Raw genomic sequence first — 16040 nt, 5'->3', positions numbered from 1 at the left:
TGATGTGTTTAGCATGGGAGCCGAAAGAGATAAAAAAACCTGCACACAGACACCATCTTCTCCATTATACTAAGAACATACATTTACAGAAACGCTGTTTTATTTAATGCAATTCCAATATTGCCCCTAACATACTGGGATAAAACCTTAAAAAACCTCAAATACTTATATTCTTATTCTGTAACCTAAAAAGGAATATAGACTTTTCCCTCGTAACCGAACAATTTAGGGTATAAAAGGTGTCTGCTATAAATTGTTTTACCAATGTATGTCAAAAAGGTGTATGCATTAGCTGAGAGTCTACTCTATTACGCTGAATCTAAATTGGTAATTTTTGTCAAACCAATCCCCTAACAACATAATCACTTATCTACACAATTAACCTATCAAGAAACTCAAAACAATTTTGGGTAGGGGCTGAAAACTCTTCCCAGGTAAAGATCCCACCATGGTATTGTACTTAACTTCCTATCTTCTTGGTCCCTGGTGAACTCTAGTTATAAACTATGGGTAAATGGTTATCGTCAGCTAATTTAAACAAGGACCCGCGGTATAAAAGGCGCGCGCCAGGTCCAAGTCGTCATTCCCACTAGACTTTGAGAGCAGAGCTCCATTAAAAGAAGCAAAAGAGATATGATCAAGTTCGAAATAATGTCTTGAACATCAATGGTGCAAAGACAACTATATTTCCGATCTTCTCTGGTGACTGGACAGATAAGAAATAGAGAATGGAGCGATTTTAAACCAAATAAGGTTTCAGGTTTCGTTATTTCACGCGCGCGCTGAAGAATAGCGTCATTTCAAACGAGCGCGCGCTGTTTTTGAATTAAAGTTTCAATCACAATTTTTTGCCGTAGAAAACTGCTCCCAAGAAGCTCGCCGTTATTGCCTTGTGTATAAAGAACATTACTTTCAACTTCGAAAATATCAAAGTTAATCTATAGCTCTGCTTTTTCGACATTTACGGAGCTCTGCACTTGACTTGGAGCAGGTCCGCGCCTTTTATACCGCGGGTCCTTCTTTAAAGAGTCTCAAGGACTGTTTCCCTTTGGTTACTCTAATTGACACTAAACAGCCCTACATCTGCCTCACGAGCCATAGCTTTGTGAGACTCCTTTAACTTACACTCTGGCACCGCCCATCCCAATATACACCGCCAGCTCCCGTTAGAATCACATGTGAAATGACCATTAGTGTCATCATCGTGCGGAACACAATACACATCACAGTCAACACCATACCACCACTTTCTACACTTCCTCTCTCCCGATGCACCACACACGACATTTCCAAGCTTCCCCACCAAACAACTTTTAGAACAATTCACACCGAAGAACCCAGGTTCACACTCGGTGCAGTCGGGCCTCGCGAAGCCTGGCTTGCATTGCTTTAACCCCTGGCATGATAACTCTGTACTAGCGTCCTCACACTTCTTGGAACAACTGTCCCCGTACCACCCGGGGTGGCAGGTCTTGTTGCCGTGGCTGTCACAGGTGTAGTGGCCATGGACGGGGTCCATGTGGGGGACACAGTAGGTTGTGCAGTTAACGCCGTGCCACCACATGCGACACTTCTTGTTGTCTTGTTTGTCGCAGGTGTAGTGTCCTTGGGTGCTGTTGTTGGCGGGTACACAGGGTGCGGTGCAGTTCGGTGGGTTGTACCCTTGAGCACACGTCTGAAACAATTAAAAAAATATGCATGAGTTATTACTTGAGTAATCCCAGATACCCCCCTCTCTCTTCCTCCGCAAAGAGAATTGTGGGGGTCTATCAGTGTAGAGTATGTTGCGGGTTGATTTGTTGAGCTCTTGGAGCCGATAAAAAATGACGTGAAGACTAGAGAATGAAAAATGATCAAAACTCTTTCTGGCATTTTTTGTTGGTACCGGTTAATTCAAGAGAGGTTTTTTACATAATAAAAGCACTCGTTGGAGGTTCACCTCACATTGCCTCACATTGCAATGCGCTAGAAAAACACTTTAGAAAGGTTGAGGTTTTTTTTATTAAAAGTAATAAGTGGGGTTGCTACCGTCTACAACGATTCATCATACGACTAGTGATCGCTAGTGAGTTATGGCAAATATTTATGGACGTGGAAAAAATGGCAAGAGTAAAGATAAGTACTTCTAGGTATTTTGTTGGGAAAAAAGAGATAGTTGTGCATAATCATTATGATTAAAGTTTTTGTGTTAAAAACTCTCTCACCTTACAGTTAGGAAGGGCCCAACCCACGTGACACACCCGTTGACCTTTGACCCCACAGGTATAATGCCCACGCTCGTCATCAGTCTCCTTGCAGTAGACCGAGCACTTGTCGCCATGCCAACCATCATTGCAAACCCTCCTGCCAGCCCCATCACAGCTGTAATGCCCCTGGACATCGCTCTCGGTCGGCACGCAGTGGATGCGGCAATCATCCCCGTACCACCCCTCCCTGCAAACTTTCTCCCCCATCATATCACACGTGTAATGTCCTTGGTGATCATCCCTCTCCATACAGTACTTCAGGCAATTCTTCCCGTACCACCCCTCCCTGCAGACCCTCCGCCCGTTTGCGTCACACTTCGAGTGCCCGCGCGCGCTATCATCGTACTCCACGCAGCGCGCAAGACAGTTCGCGCCGTGCCACGTTGGGCGACAGACCTTCTCTCCGTGGAGATTACAAGTGTAGTGCCCGTACTGATCGTCTCTAGCGCGGCAGTAGGTCGCGCATGCTGTACCATAGTAGTGAGGATCGCAGTACACGTTGAGTTCTGCTGAAAGCGAGGCTCGACGACCTTGAAGCGTACGCCGGTATAGTGAGGTCACGTGGTTGTTTGGGTCTGGTCGCGTCAGGTGGAGCGTGAGGGAAAGTTTGTCAACTAAGTCATCTGCAGTGAACGTATCGTGGTCCCATGATTCCACATACAGACCAATATTCCCCTATAAAACACGTCAAGCGAGGGTATCAGTTCTTGGGAAATGGCGATAGGGCGACCATTTGATGGAAGGGGGGGAGGAGGGGAGGGGGGAGGAGGGGGGGGGGGGATGGGGAGATCCCGACCGAAGAGTGTACATCAAATGTAAGTAGAGATCTATAACTTTTAAAGCCGGCCTTTCACTGGGGAAGGAAATTGTGACTGAGTAGGAAGAAGAGAATGAAGAAAAGAAGCCGTTCCGTTCCTTCGTTCTCCGCTTTTGTCCCTTTTGCACCGATATTTCATACGAAGTAAGAATCTTGCCGGTTCCAGCTTGCTTCTTGGTCTCCGTTTCCCTCCCAAGTGAAAAAAGCCGTAGCAAAAGCATCTACGCTTTATTACCTTGAATCTTGTAAAAGCGCGTGTGATCCTCAAATGAAAGCGAAAGTCATCTCGCCCCAGCCTCTTCGTGCGAACACTGCCAAGCGGGCAATGCTTTATGGATCGTGGATTAGCAAAGTCAGTCAAACAGATCTTGAGGTATGTGTCACATGTACCACAGCGACTCCAAAAGACGTGCTCACAGCAGTGCCCGTCATATCTTCGCCGGGTCGGATTCCGGTATCGCTTAAAGACAACAGAGACATGCCCTCCACTCTCTGCCTCGACCTAAAAACGAGGCCATAAAATGTCAGTGTCTTCACTGTTGGAAACAAGGCAAAGTGGCTCAAGGGATGATGATGAGAATACGCTAAGATGCCGGTACAGCTCGCCCATACACATTTAGAAAACGGAATTCTATGTTCACGAGAATAATTCCTTGTTTGGGCATATCGCCCAAACAAAAAAAAAAAAAACGTTTATGTAATCAATATAAAGATGCGATGAAAAATGTTTTGCTGCCAATACTTTCAGTTCGGACACAGGAAGCCCAAAAGGCGGCGGTTAAATTTCTACATGGGGGCCTGGTTGGATTATGTCACCTATTTTTTCAGTCATTTTTATCAGAAAAAAATTCAAAGCCTTTTATATAAACGGACCTATCTATTTGTCCTAGTATAGTTTACAGCTAAAATAACAACAGCAACAACCGTCAATGAAAGACATGAAATGATGAGTTTTATATACATCATTCACACCATTTTCTATGTCTCTAACTACCGAAATCTCTTTATTATCGCATGGTTTTCCCTTTAATCCAGACTCACAGACTCACGGTCCCAAGCATCGAATGTCTCTTTCTCAGATCCGTGATAGCTTGCTACGACACACTCATTCGTGAACCTACGTTCGAGGCTTTGTGAAACCAGCGTACAATTCATACGCAGCATCTTTTCGAATCCCGCGTGTGTTCTCCTCGAGAACTCGTATCCCGATCGCAAGAAAACGCTGGGTCCCGCAACCCGAAAAACCTTAAGATTCGTACGCAACATTTCTCCCGAATCCCGCCGCTTGTGTTCTCTGCTAGATTCCGTATCCCGATCGCAAGAAAACGCGAAATCCCGAACCCGAAAAACCTGTGGGCCCTCATTATGGTATAGATCACCCTGCTTATAGCTAAACTTACCACAAACAAAGCGAGAACGAAACTCAGTAACAAAACACGGCAGTCCATCTCTACAAGGATCAATCCCAGATACCTTCACAAACTGGATATACCTTCTCAGAATTCTAACGTTATCAAGGTTAAACCGGATGTTGTTTCAGTGCCAAGAGGGGCGATATCGATTGATCACTTCCGGTATTATGATGACCTGTCGCCAAATATGGCTTATCTCCCCAGGCCCCATGCTGTGAGTCCCGGTTAAATCATATAAACCTTGGAATTACCCTACAAAGTACGCGATAAGCACGGCATAAATAATTCCACGACAATAGCCATGAGGGGAAAGATCGTGCTGATGGACAGAGATACAAGGGCGTGTTTCCTCCGCTTCCGGCTCACAATCATCCTCGTTTTGTGCCTCCCCTGAATGGCGTGAAGACCTTTTGTGACCGTGATTCGTGAAAAGGAAAACAATAGATGGCATAATTTGCAATTTCGCAATTTCCATCAATTGCAGATTAGATAGTTGTTGTTTATGACATTTCTCGATGGATCCAATGTAATAAAGTCAGTCCGTGATTCATGATCGAGCCCGATATTCCTTGTCTCTGTTACTTTTTTTTTTACAGGCTTGGATCTATGACTTTTAAAAACTCTCGCATGAACGTATATTGTTGTTGCGTTGCTTGCTGTTGCTTAATGTTGTTGCTGATTTTCGGTTTATTTAGTTGTAGGTGAGGCACATTATGCGTCAGGCGTTTTGTACCGGCCTGAGTTTTATAAAGTAACCATCACTGGCAATACAGCAAGGGAAAGTTTCCGTGGCACCACTGGAAAACACACTTGAATTCTGTAAGTTCTCTACAATTACAGTGGAACCTCTATATAACGGACCTCTATTAACCGGACACCCTCTATTCAGCGGACACCATCCAAATAAAAAATGTGTTTACTCTCGAATTTGATCGAGAAAAAGTCGACCTCCGTTAAGCGGGCACCTCTATATAATGGACACTTTTCACGATCCCGAGGGTGTCCGTTATATAGAGGTTCCACTGTATAACGCCTGAGAATGTGACTGGCTATGTGTTGCATGCTTTACCGTGCCACACCTGAGGTCCAGCACCGCATCCTTGGTATATTATCTACACCCTGAAATAAGAAAAATATTTAAAAATGGCTATGTGTGTTGTGCGGAATAAGCGCCTTTCCATGGCACGCCCAATGACATCAAACAAGGACCAGGCCATGCATGTATTGTAATTATAATCAGAATCGACATCAATACCAAGAATTGGTTTAACCAATTAACATGGTGGCTCAACCTGCCACGCCCGCCCCCTTTCATGATGCAAGGCCCAGGATTTATCCACCACCATGTTGGCACCTATATGCCCTATACAAGTAACCTCTAACCAAACTTGGCTTTGTGTGGAAAGCAGGGCGGCAGCAGGGGGTGCGCACGTGACCCATATATATATATATATATATATATATATATATATATATATATATATATATATATATATATATATATATATATATATATATATATATATATATATATATATATATATATATATATATATATATATATATATAGGGAATGACCAGTCGTGCGTAGCTGTGCCCCCCCCCCAAAAAAAAAAATGTTTCGTGCCTCCATATTTCAGGCCAGATATATAGACCAGAGTTTACACAACATACAGACATACCACTGAATATGACACTCAGAATTACAATATATACTCTACACAATTTAAGAGTCCTTGTCATGTTAATAATATATAACTGTACTCACCATCGAAAATCTTGGAATTGTCCCAGGGTGCATGAAGTGAGGATATCAATAGCTACTTTAGGAGGGAAATCATACCGTTTGTGTAGAATTACAATACTCTACACAATTTCTCACAAGCATTTCTTTTTCTCGGTGGTCGGGTCAATAGCACATTTCTATCCTTATGCTAAACCTGTGAAAATCCCGAAATCCGTTAAAATCACCAAAGAACATTAATAATCAATTATACTTTCTATACTATTCCCTAATATATAACAGAGTTTTAGTTATCTAAAGGACAATGCTTTTACATGGAAAATGCCGAAGGATATTTTTGTTTAGAGTATCGAACAGGCAGTTGGCTGTATTTGTATCTTGTAGTAAATGGTCAAAAAGTATAACTAAATCTTGGATTCTTACAGATCTAAGCAATCAAAATTGTAAATCAATAAGTAGATAAGGCTCTTAAAGGTTTATTACGAAAACCAAGGCATTTCTACTGAAGCCATTTGAGTGTAACTCTTCGAGGATCGAAACTTCGTCCGCAAAATTTTGACAAATTCGTATCGTAACTCGTCGTATTATCAACACTTGGACTTAAAACACCGTCTAATATCATGTATAATAATTGGTTATTGATAGTAAGGTAGTATTTCTAGATACCATGTTATATTACTGGAGCTATAAGGAGATAAACGAAGCAAACAAACACACTTCGAAGCCGCCATCTTGTGCGAGTCCGTGTCGATCCTGGTTTCGCAGAGGTCCGCACACATAGAATATAATCGCGGCGTTTGGCGCACCAACATCAATACTCGCTAGCATTCGAACCGAGAACAACACAACTCTAATCAATATGTCTACCGAAGCCAAACCCGCCAAGAAGCCTGCCAAGCCAGCAGAGCACCCCAAGTACACCGAGATGGTTGCAGCAGCTATCGGTGCACTGAAGGAACGCGGCGGATCTTCCCGCCAGGCCATCGAGAAATACATCAAGGCCAACTACAAGGTCGGAGACAAAGTTGGCACCCAACTGAAGATGGCTCTCAAGCGCATGAGCGAGAAAGGCGCTCTAGTCCACACCAAGGGCACTGGAGCTTCTGGCTCGTTCAAATTGAACAAGGCCGTGAAGGCTGAGAAGCCAAAGAAAGCGAAAAAGCCAGCGGCAAAGAAACCCAAGGCTGCCAAGAAACCCGCCGCCAAAAAACCTGCCGCCAAGAAAGCCAAATCCCCCAAGAAGCCAGCACCTAAGAAGGCAACAAAGTCGCCAAAGAAGGCAGCGAAAAAGCCTGCTGCTAAGAAACCAGCAGCCGCCAAGCCCAAGAAGGCCGCGGCAAAGAAGCCAGCCGCCAAGAAAGCAGCGAAGAAGCCCGCAGCAAAGAAGGCCGCCAAAAAGCCAGCCAAGAAGTAGAGCGACTATACAGTCATTTTACACCAAACAACGGCTCCTCTAGGAGCCACCCACTTTTGTGGAAGTCATACCTCATCCATCTATTCCTACTTACTAATATTCATATCAGCGTGATTATATTTATCCACGTTAACCCCTTTGTCGAATTTACAAAAAATGATCCCATCCTAACGGCATTATCTCCAGTGAGTTGCCTTTGTTATCGTTTCTAATTGAAAATAGTTCATCCGCGAGGAATCTCCGAAAAACAAACTACGAATGAAGTGTAATACGTTAGTGACGATATTTGATTGAAGAAAAATACTTGCTACGCGCTTGAATTAGCCCATGGAAATTTATACTTTTTGTAACTCGGCATTGAACGGGAGCATAAAATGGCGGCAGGCATTTTCTTTTGAATTCGGTAAATTATAGATCGAATTATGTGCAAATATATGTTCGCATATATCCCCCAACCAGAAAAGTGGCCTTTTCGAGGTGACTCTCGTAACACATATTGAAATAAAGACTCGATACAAATGATAAATCACACAAAGAGTAATATTCCCGCGCAGTTTCTAGGTTAATAGTAGGATTTCAAGCAAATATTAGCTTTCCAATGGCTAAAATTATCGAACAAATTGTTTTTACTACCCTTGAGAGGATAGAAAACCCTCTAGTTTCCGTTGATGCCTTTCACTAGTTTCAAATTAATAGTTCCGGCCTAAAAAATAGTAGGGTAAAGAATACACAGGAACGTATATTAGTTTACAATAATGAAGAACAATATCCCTGTCTTTGATGGAAGGGAGCATGGGCTATTGACTTTTTTGCATGTGGTGGCTCCTAAAAGAGCCGTTTTGTTGTGTTCCTGAGAGGAACTGTTTACGCTCTCTCGCCACGGATGCGGCGGGCAAGCTGGATGTCCTTGGGCATGATGGTGACTCGCTTGGCGTGGATGGCGCACAAGTTGGTGTCCTCAAACAGACCAACGAGGTAAGCCTCGCTAGCCTCCTGAAGAGCCATCACGGCGGAGCTCTGGAAGCGCAGGTCGGTCTTGAAGTCCTGAGCGATCTCACGGACCAGACGCTGGAAGGGCAGCTTGCGGATCAGAAGCTCGGTCGACTTCTGGTAGCGACGGATCTCTCGGAGAGCGACGGTACCGGGCCTGTAACGATGAGGTTTCTTCACTCCACCGGTGGCGGGAGCACTCTTTCGTGCTGCCTTGGTGGCGAGCTGCTTACGGGGAGCCTTTCCTCCGGTAGATTTACGGGCGGTTTGCTTGGTACGGGCCATTTCGTTTGCAAGTCGGTTGGACAAATTGCAGTATTCGTGTGTTGAGTTCGGTTCCAAAAATTTATACTTGCCGCCTGTAAATCTGATTGGTTATAAACCGCCCGATCTGATTGGTCAGTCTTCAGCTAAGAAAAGCCCGCCAAGACTTTACTGTGTTTCTTAGTGCTAGGTTTTCCTAAAATATCTCTACGATCCTGAAAGCTATATCAAACAATATTACATAATGTTGTACTTTCAAACACTATTCATCTTCCGCCGCAAAATTGTAAAAGTATTTGTGAGGGAGCAATGATCTATTGCAAGTTAAATGGAGTTGGACCAGAGCTTGGATAATGTGATCGGATCGAAATGTTTGTCATTTGACTTGTAAATATCGGTTGGACTCTTGACCCTTGGGTTAATTATCATTCACAATGGGTCTATCGGGTATATAAACCCCCCAACTGCCAGAGCAGGTAATTATTCGGTTTTGAATTCACGATCATCATGTCTGGTCGCGGCAAAGGAGGAAAAGGTCTAGGAAAGGGAGGCGCAAAGCGTCATCGCAAGATCCTTCGGGATAACATCCAGGGCATCACCAAGCCCGCCATTCGTCGTCTCGCCCGCCGTGGTGGAGTTAAGCGAATCTCTGGCCTCATCTACGAAGAGACCCGTGGCGTTCTCAAAGTCTTCCTTGAGAACGTCATCCGTGATGCGGTCACCTACACCGAGCACGCCAAGCGCAAGACTGTCACTGCCATGGACGTGGTCTACGCTCTGAAGCGACAAGGCCGAACCCTGTACGGATTCGGCGGCTAAACTCTCTAGTCAGCTTTAACAAACAACGGCTCTTTTAGGAGCCACCACATGCAACGAAAGTCATGATCGAACGCATTCAAATATTCCTAGTGAGTTCTGTCATATCTTACGGGTCACACCATCTGTTCACATATCAGTCTTTGTTACTTTTTTGTGACGTCTAAGTATTCCTCCCTTCCTTTGAACATATAATGCCCTGCTCTTAGGGAATCGGTCGCAAAAAAAAGGGCATCTAAGAAATACATTTTAAAAATTGAAAGGGCGGTAGGGACAGAGTTTGTTAGGCTAAATTCTGAAAAAATTTCGGCTAGCGCATCGGGCAGTTTGCGTGCCATAGGATAGCAGCTCAGATTACGCAACGTAACTTGACCTGTTGACCGGGTTTCTAATCAAAAACACGGAGAGCTCGAGAGAGCGCGTCCTAAACACACATTTTACGTCGTAAAGGCACATTTCAGCCAAGTTTATGAGGGATTTTTGTGGTTTATTATCAGAGTCTAGCCTAACAATCTCTGTTCCTACCGCCCTTAATGGCGACTGTTATAATGTATCTCGATAATAATGTCTATTAAAAAATATATTTGCTGAGAATTCGTAAATGAATACGCTAAAAACTAACGGATTTTGGCGGGAAACAGCCGCCTACGGCTTACTTTGATACTTATCGCTCACGTTCTCGGTAGAAATTTCTATTCTGAATTATCCTTATAATGATAGCAGGAGTTGGGGAAAACAGACTGCATGGTTGCAACGACTTTTGTGTCATTTGGTGGCTCCGAAAAGAGCCGTTGTTATTTTTGTATCAGAAACTGCTTATGCCTTGGCCTTCTTCTCGGTCTTCTTGGGCAGAAGCACGGCCTGGATGTTGGGCAGCACACCACCCTGAGCGATGGTGACACCGTGGAGCAGCCTGTTCAACTCCTCGTCGTTCCTGACAGCCAACTGCAAGTGACGGGGGATGATCCTGGTCTTCTTGTTGTCGCGGGCAGCGTTGCCGGCCAACTCGAGGATCTCAGCGCTCAGGTACTCGAGCACGGCGGCCATGTAGACCGGAGCGCCAGCACCAACACGCTCGGCGTAGTTGCCTTTGCGCAGATGACGGTGGATACGACCGACGGGGAACTGGAGCCCTGCACGGGATGAACGAGTCTTGGACTTGGTGCCCTTAGCTTTGCCTTTGCCGCGACCTGACATTTTGGACGTTTTATAGAAATACTCTATACAGACTATAGGGGAAACATTGTACGTTTTCAAGCTTATGTACCCCCAGCTTGGTAATCGCTGGATCGAAATGTACCAATCAAAATTCACATTTTCTCAATAGATAGATGACGTGTGACATCGAATATTTAATGTCTATGTTTCCTAAGACGTACACTTACATAATTATCATATTAACCTCAAAACAACCAATCAAAATGCAGTATTTTCGATCCGCGACCTTAGTTATCCACCCCATGATTTAGTATAAATACGACACTTTAGCCTTCATGCCGTAATTGTCAATTTGCAAAATCATTATCAAAATGCCGCCAAAAACCCCAGTCGGAAAATCCGCAGGCAAGAAGGCCGTCAAGAAGCAGGTCGGAGAAGGAAAGAAGAAGAGAAAGGGAAGACGCAAGGAAAGCTATGCTATCTACATCTACAAGGTGCTGAAGCAAGTTCACCCCGACACCGGTATCTCGAGCAAGGCCATGGGCATCATGAACTCGTTCGTGAACGACATCTTCGAGCGCATCGCTGGTGAAGCTTCCCGCCTGGCGCACTACAACAAGAAGTCCACCATCACGAGCAGGGAAATCCAGACGGCCGTTCGTCTGCTTCTTCCCGGTGAGCTGGCCAAACACGCCGTGAGCGAGGGAACCAAGGCCGTCACCAAGTACACCAGCAGCAAGTAAACGGCACAATCCGTGCTGCACAAAACAACGGCTCTTTTAGGAGCCACCCAAATGACAAGAAAGTCATGGCCGTGCATTTTATCCGTTAAACGATTACCTGTTTTGCCCCATTTCGTTTTCCTTTTCCCGCATTTATTTGGTAATGTTTTTGAAGGCTGGATGAAGGTCATACCAAAGACCGAAGAGTTAAGTTTGGAGTTCTGTACAGGACCCGAAACGATCCCCGAGAGTAGTCGTGCCACATCTTCTTAATATTTTGCATCGGTAGTAGAAGGGTTGTTCGAGTGTATTACTCAGTGTGCTTTTGTCATTCCATCTTCTCGGCCAAACCGGCTGCCTAAAATGTGTCGGTAAATATTCGCTCGTGTGAACAAGGATTTCGTGGTGAAATACATGTTTGGTTGTCAAATGAATATTAATTTTTAGGGGTGATGTTTACCGGAAACGAGATTTATAGTGTCAGAGTCATGTGTCGGAACCGCAAAATGTTTTGAGTGTGATGGAAGGTCAAAAGTTTGGTTGATCTGAGCAAAGCTGTACTATGTTTATGCTGTATTCCTTTCAGTAGCAATTTAAAGTTGTGTATTTGTTTTGGACTCTGTTTATGGGTTTAACGCCGGGCAATGTAATAAATAGAAGTATTGTGTTGGAATTTAATATTTTTAAGTAACGTTGTTTAGAAATCGAGTCGCTCGCTGTTAACCCTTTATTATGCTTCAAGAATTGCAAGTATTTCTTCTGCTTTCCCTTTGTCTATTACCGCAATCTCTTGGGGTTGATTTCGGGGACTCCTCGGAACCGTTTCGGGTCCGAGGATCAGTTGGGGTACTTTTGATGATCATTTCAGGTCCTGGGATCGTTTCGGGTCCTGGGATCATTTCGGGTCCTGTACAGTTCTGGATAACAAGAATACTGTTCTATAAGCGAGCTCAAAAAGTGTCTAGTACATGAACTGCGAGACTTACAAACATTTAGGAGTTTTCCCCGTCCCAATGACTATTACTAGGAACATGTTGGCGCCAAAATCCGTTTATGCTAATGATTACGTTTCGCGCCCTTTTCCTCTATCACGAAAAGAAGAGCAGAATCGAGTACTTTTTCAGTACTAACATAAGACATCATTTTGGGGTAAAATTATCCTATAGTCCTAGGCAGTACTCGGTTATGATTGTCCCGAGAATAATACGTAACATGACTACTAGAAAACATTATTAGTTGGGGGCGGATTTGTGAATCACGTATCAGTGTAGGCGGTTCTTTCCCTCTTCCCTCTCTCCTTCCCCCCTGCCCTTCGTCCTTTTTGGCGCTCGCCCTCAGGACTCACGCGGCTTAAAATACAAGATGGCACCCGATCACCGAACGGAGAGGGTTTTACGCGATAATAACACCGAGTATCGCCTTCAAGCAGGCTATGCGAAGACATAAAAAAATCCCTTTTTGGTTTTTAGGGGTTGGTAAGATTTTTATCAGAGAACTCCCAACCAATTTATTGCAAAGCAATAAATTCGGAAATAAGTGATCATTTGTTTCTATCTCGAAATTCTCTCGCTGAGAGGCCATATTATCATTCATAAGGTGTTTGATACTGCTAGTTAACTAACAATAGTGTAGGAAGTAACATACGGAAGTTTATGTCTTGTTTTTTGTTGTACATATAGTAAACCAGCTCTTCAAAACTGTAAGTAATTGTGTTTGTATAAGAAAGAATTTAGTCATGATGCGCATAAATATCAACACTCATGACCTGATCTGGACTCAAATTGCCCTGATCTGGTAAAATGTATTAATAATAAATTGTAAAAATAACCATGTCAAATTATACTTACATAAAAGGCTTTACATTTGTGTCTTTTTTTGTAAATTCTGTTTCCATAAGCTTAATGCAAAAATTGATACTTGTTACTTACTCATTCAACTTATAATCTGTTATGAATACTTACAGTATTACAAACTTACGGTATCTGATTGTTCAAATTTGACTTTCTTTTGACTGACCTCTTGGCTGTCCAGAAATCATAATAAGATTGAAAATCATTGCAAAAAAGGCTAGGAGTGTATAAAAGCATGCATATCTGTCATCCTGGCTCGTAATAAGACTTGCCATCATTATAGTTATGGACATCATTAAAGTATAATGGTCTGTGAAGGGAAAAAAATCTGGCATCGCACCAAAGAAACTGTCAGATTCTTAGAAGTTGTGTTAACACCATGCCAAATGAATTCACACAAAATGGACCAAGTAAGTCCAGGAAGAAAACCACTTGACAACTTCTATCCTGCTGGATCGTGTGGACTGTGCCAACAGTTAGGGACAAATACAGACTTTAAAAGAAAATTTGTTGACACCATTCAGAGGGGCTTTTTATTGCACTATATTTTGGCAGGCCAATACCTGCAGTTAATATTTAATAGTAAGAGTAGCATTGCAGCTAAAACGAACAACTTCAATAATAATTAAGTAAAAAAATGATAATTATAATAGGGAGTTGTGTATACGTAGTTATTTTACAGTAAACAAAAGTAAAAAATAAAGCTTTTTGAGGAGCAAAACACATTCATGAATGTAGCAGATATTATCATTTAAAGAAATACTTCAGGATGTTTTATTTATCATTACATCTAATTATCTATTACAGCGAAATAACAGACTGTTACTATTACAAGGAAATAACAGACTATTTGAGTGGCAGCATAATCTTCCCCACAAGAGCTTTTCTGAAAGATTTAACAAGGACTGGAAGCGCTTTACTATAATGGTGGCAAGTCTTACGTTATATGCATGCTTTTATACCTCCCTTGCCTTTTTTGTAATGATTATAAAACGTGTTATAGTTTCTGGTCAGCCAAGAGTTCCAAGAGAAACGACCACTTCAGTGGATAGTCACTATAATACACATTCTCTCTATCCTCTCTGTTTGGAAAGTAAAATTTGAACAAAGTATTCAAAACAGATCCTAAATAACAAGTATAAATTTTTGAATTAACCCATTGACTCCTGTCTTTTTTTTAACTGAATTTACAAAAAATATACTGAAAACAGATACCTCCCCCCCAATTTTAAGTTTTATACAGCCCGTCAAAGTCAAACACAGCTGCACCTAGTCAGCGGTATGGCCAAGCTTTCCAACAGTGCTTTGCAGTCCCCACTTTTAATCCCTCGTCGTTGTGCTGAAGCCAGCACAAGTTGATGGCTGCTTGTATTTTTTATCAAAAATACAGCTATGAGCATATTAGGAAAGTGTCTCAGGACATCATGAAGTCTTTTGGGGCATAATTGAGTGCTTTGCTTATGGATATTTGCAAGCAAAGGTGGATTCATGATGATTTTTTCTTGTTTGGCTTTGCCTGGATGAGAAAATAATTTTCTGATGAATCACCACAGCTCTCCTAAATGCTGTTTTTTTCTGAAACCAAATTGATTCCAAAATTGTTTACACTGCTATTCTGGGTGTGTATGACCTGGAATTGATTCGTTTGGCTTCGGGGTGAAAAGACTTATAAAAAACCATCTGACTTTGGGGAGAGGCCCTCCCCTCGTGAATTTTCCCCCTGGATCTTCCAGAATGCTTTGCAATACGTAAAGACATCTTCGTGGTTGTACAAGCCTTCAAGGAGTGGACATTGTGTTTTGAGGCAATGAAAATGTACCTGGAGGATCAGAATAAAGGTATCTATTTGTGTCTTGAGCTGTGTTTGCTGATCTCTCTCCCTTGTGTGGTATTTTGAGCGTTTTATTGAGAGGGGTGATTCTGCTTTTCTCTCCTTGTTCGATTTGAGATTTGTCAAAGAACCTCTGCTATTATTTGGCTTAAGAGTAGATGCCAACACCTTGGTTGGATGCATATCTGCAAGACCATTTATCCCTTAGACTGATGCCTGAGTATCTTCATCTTGTTGTGTGTATTTTGCATTTATGAATTTTTTTGGTTGTGGGTACTTCCCAAAGCCGGTACAGGCCGGTTGAGGGGTCAATGTGTTAAATGGAAATAGAATTTACAAAAAGACACAATTATCCATATTGAGGTTGCCTTTTATGTTAGTTTACTTTTACATGGATATTTCTTACAATTTCTTACCAGATCAGGACAGTGAGTCCAGGACAGGACATGGGTGTTGATATAAACACAGTTCCAGCTTTGAAGAGCTCGTTTACAAAAATATTTAACAAAAAACAAGACATTAACTTTCGTATGTTACTTCTAACACTATTCTTAGTTAACGAGCAGTATCAAAATCCTTATGAATGATAATATCGCCTCTCAGCGAGAGAATTTCGAGATCGATACAAATGATTAAGCTTGTTTATCTTTGCAAAAGCCAGAAAAATGTACTCGTAGCCAACATTTGAGCCCACTTATAAAAAAATAGTTCAAGGCTAGTAAGAAAATGTTTCTTTCTCTGTGGCTAAAAGGGTTCAGAAATAAGAAGGCATATGA

General features: G+C 42.6%; 6 protein-coding genes across 7 annotated transcripts; 3 read left to right on the top strand and 3 right to left on the bottom strand.

Moving 5' to 3' along the window:
• Nucleotides 1-82: 82 nt before the first annotated feature.
• LOC5508195 (delta-like protein D) lies at nt 83-4601 on the bottom strand. Of its 2 annotated transcripts, XM_048720924.1 has the most exons (5): nt 4464-4601; nt 3299-3565; nt 2205-2921; nt 1040-1675; nt 83-545 (listed from the first exon to the last, which is right to left on the bottom strand). In XM_048720924.1, the coding sequence occupies exons 1-4, from the start codon at nt 4509-4511 to the stop codon at nt 1058-1060; spliced, it is 1650 nt and encodes a 549-aa protein (XP_048576881.1). In that variant the 5' UTR covers nt 4512-4601; the 3' UTR covers nt 83-545; nt 1040-1057. The 2 variants fall into 2 exon arrangements, with proteins under 2 accessions (XP_048576881.1, XP_032232844.1); XM_032376953.2 differs by having other exon boundaries at nt 83-1675.
• A 2398-nt stretch (nt 4602-6999) lies between these two features.
• On the top strand, nt 7000-8159 carry LOC5497976 (late histone H1). Its single transcript, XM_032382326.2, has one exon. The coding sequence runs from the start codon at nt 7079-7081 to the stop codon at nt 7631-7633; it is 555 nt and encodes a 184-aa protein (XP_032238217.1). The 5' UTR covers nt 7000-7078; the 3' UTR covers nt 7634-8159.
• A 296-nt stretch (nt 8160-8455) lies between these two features.
• Nucleotides 8456-8908, bottom strand: LOC5497978 (histone H3). Its single transcript, XM_032382334.2, has one exon. The coding sequence runs from the start codon at nt 8906-8908 to the stop codon at nt 8498-8500; it is 411 nt and encodes a 136-aa protein (XP_032238225.1). The 3' UTR covers nt 8456-8497.
• Nucleotides 8909-9394: 486 nt separating this feature from the next.
• LOC116615390 (histone H4) lies at nt 9395-9791 on the top strand. The gene has a single exon (XM_032376963.2). The coding sequence runs from the start codon at nt 9395-9397 to the stop codon at nt 9704-9706; it is 312 nt and encodes a 103-aa protein (XP_032232854.1). The 3' UTR covers nt 9707-9791.
• Nucleotides 9792-10506: 715 nt separating this feature from the next.
• LOC116615387 (histone H2A-like) lies at nt 10507-10957 on the bottom strand. The gene has a single exon (XM_032376959.2). The coding sequence runs from the start codon at nt 10898-10900 to the stop codon at nt 10520-10522; it is 381 nt and encodes a 126-aa protein (XP_032232850.1). The 5' UTR covers nt 10901-10957; the 3' UTR covers nt 10507-10519.
• A 231-nt stretch (nt 10958-11188) lies between these two features.
• LOC5497979 (late histone H2B.L4) lies at nt 11189-11958 on the top strand. The gene has a single exon (XM_032382351.2). It carries the CDS (start codon nt 11233-11235, stop codon nt 11602-11604), a length of 372 nt encoding a protein of 123 aa, XP_032238242.1. The 5' UTR covers nt 11189-11232; the 3' UTR covers nt 11605-11958.
• Nucleotides 11959-16040: the final 4082 nt, after the last annotated feature.

Source organism: Nematostella vectensis, chromosome 13 (genome assembly GCF_932526225.1).
Source record: "Nematostella vectensis chromosome 13, jaNemVect1.1, whole genome shotgun sequence".
In the NCBI taxonomy this organism is placed as follows: Eukaryota; Metazoa; Cnidaria; class Anthozoa; order Actiniaria; family Edwardsiidae; genus Nematostella; species Nematostella vectensis.
This window is presented reverse-complemented; position numbering and strand designations above follow the sequence as displayed.